At 31.6% G+C, this 14,151-nt stretch overlaps 1 protein-coding gene across 4 annotated transcripts in view; it reads right to left on the bottom strand.

Annotated features, from left to right (window-relative positions):
- Positions 1–14,151, bottom strand: part of LOC139515924 (coiled-coil and C2 domain-containing protein 1-like) — a 42,626-nt gene that overhangs the window by 7,249 nt on the left and 21,226 nt on the right. For 2 of the 4 annotated variants that reach the window (XM_071305717.1, XM_071305708.1), the window contains 4 exons: positions 6,851–6,991; positions 6,017–6,034; positions 4,909–4,937; positions 238–2,043 (listed from right to left, as the gene is read on the bottom strand). In XM_071305717.1, the coding sequence (XP_071161818.1) occupies positions 2,010–2,043; positions 4,909–4,937; positions 6,017–6,034; positions 6,851–6,991 (222 nt within the window). In that variant the 3' untranslated portion in view covers positions 238–2,009. Of the gene's footprint in view, positions 1–237; positions 2,044–4,908; positions 4,938–6,016; positions 6,035–6,850; positions 6,992–14,151 lie in introns of those variants that run through there. The other 2 variants (XM_071305700.1, XM_071305692.1) reach the window with 1 other exon arrangement.

Here is a 14,151-nt window from a genome sequence, read left to right as displayed (position 1 = left end):
TCAAACATTCTAGAATGTAACTACTATATATCCCAGTGAACAAACACTTAAACCAGGGGGACCACATCCGTGATGGTTTTAACCTCAGGAAAATTACAGAAAAAGTGAAAAACTTGAACAGATTGAGGAACAAACAGAATGCCAACATATAGTGCTTGGGTAGGGAATCAAAAATATAAGTTACCAGAATACTGTTCAAGAAAAGGTTAAATGATGTCATGCAAAACACAAAACATATTTCAAATTCAACATTTAATATTAAATAGTATATCACAGATATAGTAACAAAATTATGTGGATGGAAATCTGTGTAAAGTATACATAATAAAAGATATAGTACATCTAAAAAGCACTATAAACACAAGATATGTACCTTTTTAAATACATATAAGAATGTTTTCACATAAGTCAGAAAAAAAAACTAAATTTGTGTTTTGGTTGTAAATAATCTTGAACAAAACTAAACATTTCTTTCATAATACTTTCATAAATAAGATATACATTTTAAAAATCTAAATACTTATTAGTAGTTGCACAGTTTTGATTATTCAATATTTTAAATCACAAAAGCTAAATAAACATTACTTTAATAATACTTATATAATAAATAAATAAAAAAATATAAATACCCATATACTTAAAATTATATGCAGTTTTGATTATGGAATATTTCAATCACAAATGCAAAATAAACATTTCTTTAATAATACTTATATATAATAAATAAAATAAAACAAATAGGGAATGTGCCCATGGGACACAGATGATGCCCTGCTGGCATATAGCATTATAAAGGGACAAGGCAGGGGCATAAAAATCTAAATTTGCATGTACTATATAGACTCTTGTCTGTTGTTGAAGAATGTTGTATAACTCATATCATTGTTCCAAACAATATGACTTAAATAAATATTCAATACAAACTAACTGGTTAACAACCTTGACTGGCTGGGAAGCTAATTTTAATACTGCCCTATGCACATAGTTTTAAATAAATATCTACATAGATAACTGTTTGTGTAAATCTGAGAAAGGATCTGAAATTAAGTGACATCATTGTAACATGGTACACCTTCCAAAAGTCAATACAATTCCTTTCAACAAATTTTATCTATAAATTGATGTTATTTTCCTTCATATATATTCATGAAGATGAATTAAAAAATGTTTTAATATGTGGTTCCTTCTTATAAATTATAAACAGGTAGGCATAGTGTAAACGCAGACTGCGAAGAGGGCCCCAAAATGAACTGGTACAGAAAAAGAAATATGCACATTAACGCTTGCTCAACATAAAAGTGGGGTAACAGGAGACTGTATTTGTACAAGTACAAATAATGCAAAAATTTATTTGTGAACCTGTTATTTGTATTATACAAGGCTGATTGCAGGATAAAACTGCATATCATATATGAACTGCATCGAATAGAAATCGACCTTATGAAAGTTAGCATGAATATGTACATGTGCAATACTTCGATTTATTTTGTAGCATTTATTTACGAAATACAATGAAATAAAAAAATAAAAAAATATGTTTTGTCCGTTTGGTAGCATTTGATTAACAATTCAACTTGCAAACAGTCCCAGACTTTCTGTTGAATTTGTTCAGCAGATGCATTGATGTTGATTTGCATAAGGGTGATTTCTATCAGACACATATTTTTGACTAAACAATAGAAGTCCCCCTTAAATTGACATCACCACAAACTTTAACAAATTATTAAAGCCCCAGACACAGAGGAAGTCAACACATGAAACAACACATCACTGTATAGCCTCCACTATTTCATCAAGGCAAGACCAAGATGAATGAAGAGAGAAAATTACAGGAATACTTCATCATATGTGTGTACATAAGGCAATCTTTTATAAAGCAAAAATTATAGAACTTTAATATTCATTTAAAAAAACAAGACATATTCATTCTTTCCTTGATTGTACATGAAAGGCACTGTTAAGTAGAACTGATTATGACTAGAATTTACATCCATCTTCTGAACACATCTTCACAATATGGCACAAACCCCAGAGACTTGAGAACTGTCAAGAGAAAAAAATAAACATTTCAAATTTACCAAATCTGTGAAGATATGTTCAGAAATTGAGTTATAAATCCGTTAAAACTGTCTACAAAGCCAAATCCCAATGAATGACAGATAGTTTGATTCCACTAGCCTTGACTTTCATACAAAAACGGTTATAAAGGGCCTTTCTTGGCTAGTAAAAGGAAATATGGTAGATATGCCAACGATGTTTCTTAAATACCATGAAAGTTTAAAAAAATAATTGATGTTATAAAAACTTTTACTCTATACTGTAACTTACAAACTTATGTTCAATTCTTTGTACATAAAGACTTAGAAAAATCTTATTTCTTTATCATGCACATCTCCTGTAGAGTTTTGCATAATTCTTTGACAGTTTGATAAAGTTATTGATGTCTAAAATACTTCAACCAAATTGTATGTAAATGTTATCTGAAAAAAATCCATTAGTCCATCTATCAGTAATATGCAGAAGATGTTATCTATTAATCATAAAAAAGCTTCTGCCCAAGTTGCATCAGATTTATGAAGGTTTGACAAGGTTAGTGGCGTCAAAAATAATTCAACCCCGGACTATCTAAATGTCTGTGAAAAAATCCAACTATTTTCTTCTTAAAATATGGAATTTTAGAAAGACACTTTAAAAATTCAGCTGCAGATGCTATCTCCAAAACATAAAGAACAAGAAGAAGCCTCTATTGAAGATTGATAAAATTCCATCAAGGTTAATGAAGCAGACAACATGATGATGCAGACAACAGTATCTAGGATCTCCATATCTCACCATCAGGACTTTGCACAGGTTTAAAAAAAACTTCTTCGATTGTTGTTGAAGGCCATAGGGTGACCTATAAATGTTAATTTCTGTTTCATTTGGTCTCTTGGGGAGAGTTGTCTCATTGACAATTATATCACATCTTTTTTTTTATATTCATTAACATAAAACTGTTGTAAGGCCATTGTAAGTAACTGGTTTTTTGTTTTTTGTTTTGTACAAAAATGCAATGAACTACATAAGAAGTTGTATAATACGTCACAATCCCTGAAATTTGTTACAATATTTGTACATGTACAAAAAATACAAAAACAAACAACACAAAAGATGATGAATTGTACTTTTTTCATGTAAGGCAGAAAGATACAAGACTGTTGAATACTGATTTATTTGAAGAGTGAAATTATATATCAAAATCTAGAGCTTACTAAAACTATATCAATTCAATAGTTTACTATCAATTTTTTTATTCCCAAGAAATATTTCAATACCATAACTACTCTAATTTTTTTGTCAGTAAAAAAAGCCTACTTTTTCAAAATTTTACAAAAAAAGACTTAAAATTAGATTTCAATAATCTGCAAACTTGCAAAAGAGCAGACGTAGGATGTATTTGGTAACCATGATGGCCAATATGGATGTTTATTGGAACAACATGCACTTGCAAATATTTCACAAGAGTGCACACACTGAAATGTCTCGCCTTCTTTACTAATCATTGATATTATGTTGATAGTCCTATAGTATAAAGCTTTATTACAACTGTCACATAAACTTAACATTAACCAAGATAGCTAAACAAAGACCAATGAACCATGGAAATGAGGTCAAGGTCAGATGAACCATGCCAGGCAAACATGTACAGCTAACAAAGCTTCCATACAACACATATAGTTGACCTATTACTTATAGTTTAAGAAAAATAGACCAAAACATAAAAACTTAACACTGTGCAATGAACCGTGCAATTGAGGTCATGGTCAAATAAAACCTGCGGGACTGACATATAGATCATAATATATTTCCATAGACCAAATATAGTTGACCTTTGGCATATAATATTAGATAAAAAGACCAAAACTTAAAAACTTAACTTTGACCACTGAACCATGAAAATGAGGTCAAGGTCAGATGACATCTGCCCGCTAGACATGTACACCTTACAATCATTCCATACAACAAATATAGTAGACCTATTGCATGAAGTATGAGAAAAACAGACCAAAACACAAAAATTTAACTATAACCACTGAACCATGAAAAGGTCAGATGACACCTGCCAGTTGGACATGTACACCATCCAGTCCTTCCATACACCAAATATACTAGACCTATTGCTTATAGTATCTGAGATATGGACTTGACCACCAAAACTTAACCTTGTTCACTGATCCATGAAATGAGGTCGAGGTCAAGTGAAAACTGTCTGACAGGCATGAGGACCTTGCAGGGTACGCACATACCAAATACAGTTATCTTATTACTTATAATAAGAGAGAATTCAACATTACAAAAATTCTGAACTTTTTTTTTTCAAGTGGTCACTGAACCATGAAAATGATGTCAAGGACATTGGACATGTGACTGACGGAAACTTCGTAACATGAGGCATCTATATACAAAGTATGAAGCATCCAGGTCTTTCACCTTCTAAAATATAAACCTTTTAAGAAGTTAGCTAACGCCGCCGCCTTAGCTGCCGCCGCTGGATCACTATCCCTATGTCGAGCTTTCTGCAACAAAAGTTGCAGGCACGACAAAAATTTGTTCATCTATATTATGGGAGAATAGGAGAATAGAAAAATTAGGACTAATGATTGATTTTTAAAATCATCAAAAACTTTTTTAAGTTCAGGTTTAACACTAGGTAATTTGATATTCTGAAATTTCATTAAAATATTGTGCAAGGACAGAAACAATGTGTTTGAACCTTTCTATGGTTGAAAGCCTTGTTTTACTGTCTAAAATATACAATACCTATTAGAAGTAATATCTTATGAGATAATTTCTATAAAAACTAATAAAACTATGGTTAGTATAGCATTTTAGGTTAATTGAACTACTATATTTTTTTCTAAGGCTTACCTTTTAGAAACTGCTGGCTTTGCAGGTGCCTGAAAGATAATTTTTCATATTTATCAAAACAGATCAGAATGTTGTTTCGCTTCTCAAATATGATTTTGCCCTTGGTTAATCAATATGTGGAGAGTATGTCACTGACCATAACTAGATAATACATGAATATAATAGATTGGAATATATTGTCAGTATACACTAGGTTTATTACAATTGTCATCTTACAAATTAGGACTATTTCAAAAAAAAAAATATGAACAGGTATGATGCATTTTTCAATAGAATCAACCATCAATCTAAATTAAAAATTTATTGCAATACATGTATTGAGTAAATTTTGTTTTTTTAAATTTCTTCTTAATTATTATTAATAATTGATCCCTCCAAACCTCCAATCTCCTTACCCATTACTTTGTCAAAGAGACACAACATGAGGCAGTATGAACAGAAACCAGAACTCCCTCTCATATATAATTCAGAAATTCATGTTTACAAATGCATTTAAAAAAAAATTAAATATAAGAGAATGATAAATAAGCATCAGTGTACACAGAAATCCTTCCAGTGAGTACTATAAACAAAATCATTTATTATGTGTTCATACAATTAAATATTGATTACTCAGACAAATATTTGGTGTGAAATAAGTTAAGAACCTCACTACTGGTAGTCTTTAATAGTTTATTCTGGCAATTTGGAATTTTTAAGTCTGATTTCAATTTTGACTAGTCTAGAGACAGTTTACAGTTAGTAATATGGTGTGGACACTTGTAGGCCATATGGTACTTTGAAGGTTTCCTTTTTAATGTTTCTCACCTTCTTTTACTTATACAATTGCACAAATTTATATGTGAGATCAACCTTAGTTTTTGATAAGGTTTGTGATGCTTTATCTTTTGATTTCTATGTTTGTTGTCTGTATATATATGTCTTTTAATGCATGACATATTTGCCACTGGACATAAACACATACAATCAATCCATCAATCATATTTTGTCTATGGCTAAGTTTCTTCATTTTATGGTTTTTGATTGACCCCTTCAGATCTTCATACTTTTTTTAAAAGCCTATTTTCTATTTTGCTATTAAAACTTATTGTGTTTACTGTAAACATACCATTCCTTTTTTGGTTTCCTGAAAATATAAAATACAGCAATTTGAAAATCTTCTTGCAGTCTTTCCTTAAGTATGATACATAGAATGCAAAACAGCTTGCATAGACAAAAATATCTAAAAGAGAGTGAGTTGAAGCATTTATTTTGCCTTAATTCTCTTTTTTAAAACAACTTTAAGGGAGGAAATATGTTAACAGGAAACATATTCAGTTTCCATTCAATCTGTATTTTGCTATATTCAAGTTTGATTCTTTGGTCATATTGCAAATCAAATTAGTCAAGACGTTATACTTCCAAAATGGATTCTGGCTATGTTACAATAAATCTCAATACACCTATTATTAGACATTTCTTTTTTTTTTTAAATTGTGTCTAAACTTCATGCATTTGTGGAACTATCTATAAACAATAACAGTCAGTCTGTATTACAACATTATCAAGAGATTTGGGATTATGTATTGAAATATATATAACACTGTAATAACTTTATTAATTTCTTTACACAACACAACATTTAAGGATCAGTTATTGATATTTTTAAATAATCTTGGAAAAATCATGATAATAATCAGTGGCGGATCCAGAACTTTTCCTACGGGGGGGGGGGGGGCGCTGACTGACCTAAGGGGGGGGCCCACTCCAGTCATGCTTCAATGATTCCCTATATAATCAACCAAATTTTTCCCACGAAAGGGGGGCCCGGGCCCCCCAGGATCCGCCTATGATAATATATTTCAACTATGAAAGTGTGGGAAAAAAAAATCTGAAAAATGAAAGAAATTTATTTGTTCATAAAAAAATGTATCTTCACTGATAAAACTGAATAACTACTAACCTTTGGTCCTAATGCCCTGATAAACTGGTCTATCACTAACCATTTTTCCTTCGTTACTTCTACTTGTTTCCCTTTAAAGGGATCTCGTATCCTAATTTTTACTTCCAATTTACCACCAACTTGTTTTCTACCCTCTGTCAACTAACAAATAAAAAAGATTTGTAGATTATATATGTCATAAAGTAAAAGGTTTTTAAAACTGTCTTAACATGAAACACTTATTTGGATTAAAAGAAAATAAAGAAATTTAGAAAAAGGTATTCAATTATACCTTTTTTGTTTGTTTCAGATATGATTTTAACTTCATCGTTATCAGAAAGTATATGTAGTTTAATTATGTTCTATAAAATTAAGATTTTGATGAATTTGTAATATACCTCCATGGAAAAAATGACAATGTATCTTTGTTAGAATGAAATAACAAAACATGTATACTTAATGTCAATGAATTGAAAGTCATGCTTTAATTTTCAATTTGTGAACTGAAGCAAACAAAGTAAGAATATAAATTGTTCTGTCAAGACATAAACAGAGACAACATCTTCAATATCCCTATTAAAGCTCAATACCAAATATAAATTGTTCTGTCAAGTCATTTTTTTTTATAATTCACCATTCAAAAATCTTTTAAAACTATAACCAAAAGGAAATAACAGAGAGAACATCTTAATATCCAAATAAAAGCTCAATCCAATATAAAAATTATTCTTTATTATAGAATATGAGTAATATGTTATTATTAGTTTTTAGATCTCTTGTTATTAGTTATCAGATCTCTTGAACAGTGTGACAACATGAAGGGTTTAATGCAAAGATGGAGAGTATAAAACAATTGAGTCAACAAACTAATAACTAGGTTACCCAGTATAAAATTGAAGACAGGGCCGTAACTACATTGAGGCAAAAAAAAAAACTGAAACAAAATATTGTCTTAATATCAAATTGTTTTCACGGAAAGTGTCTAGCAAGAAGCAAGTTCTCTTCACTCTCTGGTGTCGCCCCTGCATGTTTTTCGTGATCCATGTTTCTATTTTACTTTTAGTTTTCAGAGTTGATAGATGGTCTATCGTTTGTACTTCTGTGTCCCGAGTTTGTCTTTTGTTCATTTATTGTCCTACTTTATGACTATAGTCTGAGTGTTGATTTTCATTTGTAAACATGTGGTTTTGCAATGTTGCATGCTCACCGATGTCCAGATATTGTGCGAGAAAATATTTTAAGAATATACGATGCTACAAGACACAGAAAAAAATGGTCGTTTCTGCATGGAGAATTGAACTTGATATCAACGAATACAAAACTGGCTTTTTTTCGGTAGATAAAACAAGTGAAACTGCCAGCTACTGCTCACTGATGATACCCCCGCCGCAAGTGGATAATATTAATAGTGTAAAAATATGCAAGTGTTCTGTAAACAGGAAGTTGTTGAGTGATGAATCTGAAAACGCATCACACGGTATAGCTGACTTATATCAAGCCTGAAACCAAATTTCAGAAATCCTGGTAGTGTAGTTCCTGAGAAAAATGTGACGAAAAATTTTCAACTTGGCTATCAGGTGTAAAAATGATACAAGTGTTCGGTAAACAGGAAGTTGTCGAGTGATGAATCTATAAAATGCATCACACGGTATAGCTGACTTATATCAAGCCTGAAAATAAAGTTCAGAAATCCTGGTCGTGTACTTCCTGAGAAAAATGTTACGAAAATTTTCAACTTGGCTATCAGGTGTAAAAATGATATCAGTGTTCGGTAAACAGGAAGTTGTCGAGTGATGAATCTGAAAACGCATCACACGGTATAGCTGACTTATATCAAGTCTGAAACCAAATATCAGAAATCCTGGTAGTGCAGTTCCTGAGAAAAATGTGACGAAAAATTTTCAACTTGGCTATCAGGTGTAACAAGAGTGCACACACTGAAATGTCTCGCCATCTATACTAATCATTGATATTATGTTAATAGTCCTAAGTATAAAGCTTAGCTTTATTACAACTGTCACATAAACTTAACATTAACCAAGATAACTAAACAAAGACCAATGAACCTTGAAAATGAGGTCAAGGTCAGATGAACCAAGCCAGGCAGACATGTACAGCTAACAATGCTTCTATACAACATATATAGTTGACCCATTACTTATAGTTTAAGAAAAATAGACCAAAACACAAAAATTTAACACTGTGCAATGAACCTTGAAAATGTGGTCACGGTCAAATTAAACCTGCGCAACTGACATAAAGATCATAAAATATTTCCATGCACCAAATATAGTTGACCTATGGCATACAGTATTAGATAAAAAGACCGAAACTCAAAAACTTAACTTTGACCACTGAACCATGAAAATGAGGTCAAGGTCAGATGACACCTGCCAGTTGGACATGTACACCTTACAGTCCTTCCATACACCAAATATACTAGCCCTATTGCTTATAGCATCTGAGATATGGACTTGACCACCAAAACTTAACCTTGTTCACTGATCCATGAAATGAGGTCGAGGTCAAGTGAAAACTGTCTGACAGACATGAGGACCTTGCAAGGTACGCACATATTAAATATAATTATCCTATTACTTATAATAAGAGAGAATTCAACATTACAAAAAATTTGAACTTTTTTTTTCAAGTGGTCACTGAACCATGAAAATGAGGTCAAGGACATTGGACATGTGACTGACGGAAACTTCGTGACATGAAGCATCTATATTCAAAGTATGAAGCATCCAGGTCTTCCACCTTCTAAAATATAGAGCTTTTAAGAAGTGAGCTAACACCGCCGCCGCCGCCACCGCCACTGGATCACTATCCCTATGTCGAGCTTTCTGCAACAAAAGTTGCAGGCTCGACAAAAATGATACAAAGTGTTCGGTAAACAGGAAGTTGTCGAGTGACGAATCTGAAAACGCATCACACAGTATAGCTGACTTATATCAAGCCTGAAACCAAATTTCAGAAATCCTGGTAGTGTAGTTCCTGAGAAAAATGTGACGAAAAATATTCATGGGACGGACGGACTGACGGAAGGACAGACAGAGGTAAAACAGTATACACCCCTTTTTTTCAAAGCGGGGGTATAACTAGATAGCTGACATGGTTTGAATTAAAGGGAAACTTCGCAAAAAAATCAAAAATTGATATTATGTCCATTCTGTATAAAAATGCTCAAATTTATAGATATTAAAGTTTTATTCCGCTAAATAAGAGATCACCATCGATTTTAAATTTTGAGTATCAGTTCTCTACTCTCCGCCATCTTGTCACCTTCTCCGATGAAAAATCCCGATATGTCAATAAACCACAAAGGAACAAAACTACAGTAAACGATGTAGTCGTAATTGCGTGTCGATATCTTGTCAATCGTACGGTTGTTTTATCTGACTGACAAACTTGATACGGAAAATGGTCTTATATTTTTAAATAACCATATAGTCTGTTATTTTTAAACTGATAATATTGTAATTAGTTAAAAAGTCAAAGTTCAAATCATAAAATGATAAATAAGTGTTCTAACTTACCCATGTAAAAAATAATACAAATGTGTAAATAGTACTTTTACTTGGAGATAATCCTTGGTGTTCCTTATAAAGGAAGCTTATACGGAGAGAAGAAGAAGTTCCATGGAAATTGTTTTCGAAAATCTAATTCGTTCATAATTCTTTCAAGTAATAAACTTTATTTAAATAAATTCGGATCTTCCCTTATCTGATCACCAGCATGGCTAAAGGTATTACTCCCAAAGGTATTGGAAGGGGTGTAAGGTGACACGTCCAGGTATTCAATCGATTTCCTGTCCGGCGGGCTTGCAAGTTCATGCATCGTTTCACTTCTGTAGGTATTGATCAGTGTACACGACCGTTACTTATAACTTTCCATTTTGAACTATCAGGTGCATGTATAATATACATTTTTGTCTTGCGTGTCCGAAAGTGATATAATATACTAGTCATTACGGAACTCATACGCTTGTTTATAAATAACATTTCTGGTGTAAAGAATATTATTTATAAAAAAAAAATAATACAAAAAAAAATAATTGAAGAAATACAAATCTATTTACATATTTTTCCAAGGGTTATTTGGGAAAATGTAATATATACTCGTTGTCAATAGTTTAGGACAGATTGGAACATACCAGAATTATTGATCTAAAAAAATGTGCGCACTTGTCGACGATTCGTGTATACATACGCCTGGTAGAAAGTTACGGAACTATAGTCAGTAGCGCAATTTAAAATATGTATACATGTATACATTGAACATAAGAAAGAAACATACATTTTGTGTAAATTATGGTAAAAGTTTTGTAAATAGACTAGTCCATGTATGCCAACAGTATGTAATCAACGAATTCGATAGACTATTGTATACCAAAAGAAGAAGAAGAAAAAAAAGAAACAATTTGATTTAAATACAGGTCAATTTATAACTTGCTTTGGTTCATCGAAGTTAAGAACATAGTAAACTCACAGATTTATATATCAATTAAATTGTTCTCGAATAAAGGACGAAATTCGTCATCATCACAATTGTTCCAACATTCATGTAAAATATATGCAACTGGACGTACACTAATAATCCCCAAGGAATGTGAATATTTTCTAGGAAAACTATTGAGTATCAATTTCGGGATTTATTTTCTTTCTTGATATTCAATGACAGCAATTTAAAGAATAAACTGCTTGTCGGATATTTGTCCGCTTTAGGGGTATTCTTGCAAGTTGCAACAGACTTATAATAACATTCAAAAATAGGGAAAGATAACATTAAATTCGTTGTCTTTTAATTTTAAACATCGTTGATCAAATAGTTATTTAAGTATATATATACGTTGGGAGACGACGATTATTATAGTTGTCTCAGATTTTAATAAGGACGTTCCCCATTATGAATAAATTTGGTTGATGTTTATCACACTTGAAAAGAATATCTATTCGTAATTTTTCGATTCCATTACAAAAATATTTTTTTCTTTATTCGTACATATTATATTCCGCTTCGGTAGAGTTATCTTCAGATAGTTTCATATATTAATTAATACATGGCTTTCAAAAGTCTAAATGTAAGTGTTCTCGTACATTTTTTCGCCTAATAAAGACAAATAAAAATGATTTAGTAAAGCTATTTCTAATTTCTAAGTCCCCCTTTTTTATGAGACATAAATCAAGGACAAGACTTGTATATCATTTCATTCTGACATATGAATTAAGTTTCCCGTCTTTAACCGAAAATTGTGTATTTCTTAGTAAATTAACTTATTTGAATTCAAATAAATAATAGCACCAAATATAATTAAATAATTCCACGGCGACCAATTTTTATTTGTCACCAACTTGAATATGTATTTTTAATGTGTGTATTAAATGCTACCACTGATCCGAATAGACAGTCACACCTGGCAAGGTGTGCCCTAGAGGCGTGGTTAAATACCGAAGTGCAAATAACAATTTACCTTTCAACAAGCCATCTACGAGTATTGCCACAGAACCGTGAATACACACATCGTATAAACCTAGCCATAGCAGAGATAGTAAAAGGTCAATAATAGTACACCAACATATTGTCTTTACAGATTATTGTACTTTAATTTGTTCACCATATCAGTCCGAAAATGCATTTATTAAAAATAAATTTATAACTTTTTGTGTTGTCTACAAAAATAATTCGAATATATACGTTTAACATAGATAATTTATCTCACGAATGAGTACAATTGAACGTCTGTGCGTTTTATCTTCTTATTATCGGATGGTTATTAGATAAAGCATAAGTCATCGGCGCGCTTACGATTACGTTAAAATATGATTAAAAACCAAGACTTTTAATGATTGTATTTTAAATCCCGGCATGCAAAAATCAGGAGAAAACGTCACGACCTACAGGAAGTAGTTGATATTTTTTCATTAATTATTGAATTTCTCCTTTATTACTGCACATATAGCGATAAAACTTTGTGAATATATATATTATGTCATAATGAACATATTTAAACCATAAGTAAAAAATCGTGAATTTTCCCTTTAAAGTAAGGTCACCAATTTCCCTGTATCAAATCATTTAAAAAAAAAATAATAATGTATTGCCATATGACCTTTTACATTAAAGGGTTAAACTTGCATTTAAAAGTTCAGACCCTTTAACAGAAAATAAAGGAATATGGAGTAAATGTGCACAAAACTTAATTGCACACAAAGTCAATGCATAGAAAAAATAATAATGATTAATGGTCAAAGTTTCTGGAGGGTCTTCAACAATAAAAGAATCATTAATACCGTAAAACAGGGTCAAGATGGTCCCTAGTGTCGACTTAAGCAGTACTAGTACTTAGTATAATACTGCACTGTCACTATTTTTAAATCTAGTCATAAAAAAATCACCAAAGTCTACTTGTATTTTTGTCCATCTGATGAGTTAAGCCTTTTTCAACTGATTTTTATAGTTCTTTCTTATGTTGTACTGTTATATCACTGTCCCAGGTTAGGGAAGGGTTGGGATCCCATTAACATGTCTAACCCCGCCACATTATTTATGTATGTGCCTGTCCCAAGTCAGGAGCCGGTAATTCAGTGTTTGTAGTTTGTTTATGTGTTACATATTTGTTTTTCGTTCATTTTTTTATATAAATAAGACCGTTACTTTTCTCATTTAAATTATTTTACATTGTCATATCCGGGGCCTTTTATAGCTGACTATGCGGTGTGGGCTTTGCTCATTGTTGAAGGCCGTACGATGACCTATAGTTGTTTATGTCTGTGTCATCTTCTTTATTATAAGCACAATACAAGACAAGAACAGACAGACAGATCCGGTATTATAGTGACTTGAGAAACACCAGTATCACTCAGATTACAACAATATTTTATCAACTCCTATTGTTCAATGGAATAAACTGACCTTTTAATTCTCAAGGCTAAATAAGTATTTTATAGGCTAAATACAAACTTAGATGTCAAGGTGGAATTGTAATCTGAGTAATACTGGTGTTACTCAAGTCATCATGTTGATTATGAGAATTACGATTTTTGCTTTATCCTTCATATCGGTCTTTTAATGTTGTCCTTAAAACCTAAAAGTATTAAATTACAATGAATCTATGTTTTTCCTTTGAGACCAGAATATTGTCGAGAAAATAGCTAAAAAATTAATTGCATTTCAATGTCAGAAAGGGTCATGGAAACGCTCAGAATGCATGATTTTGTGTTATTTTTCTCAGACTCAAGGCCCCCAGACCCCTTGCCAAAAATATATTTTGCCTCTCTATTAGAAGATGCTAGTTACAGCCCTGGAAGAATAGGAGCGTA

The sequence above is a fragment of the Mytilus edulis genome, chromosome 1 (genome assembly GCF_963676685.1).
Source record: "Mytilus edulis chromosome 1, xbMytEdul2.2, whole genome shotgun sequence".
Classification (NCBI taxonomy): domain Eukaryota; kingdom Metazoa; phylum Mollusca; class Bivalvia; order Mytilida; family Mytilidae; genus Mytilus; species Mytilus edulis.
Note: the sequence above shows the minus strand (reverse complement) of the source record. Positions and strands in the feature narration are given on the sequence as shown.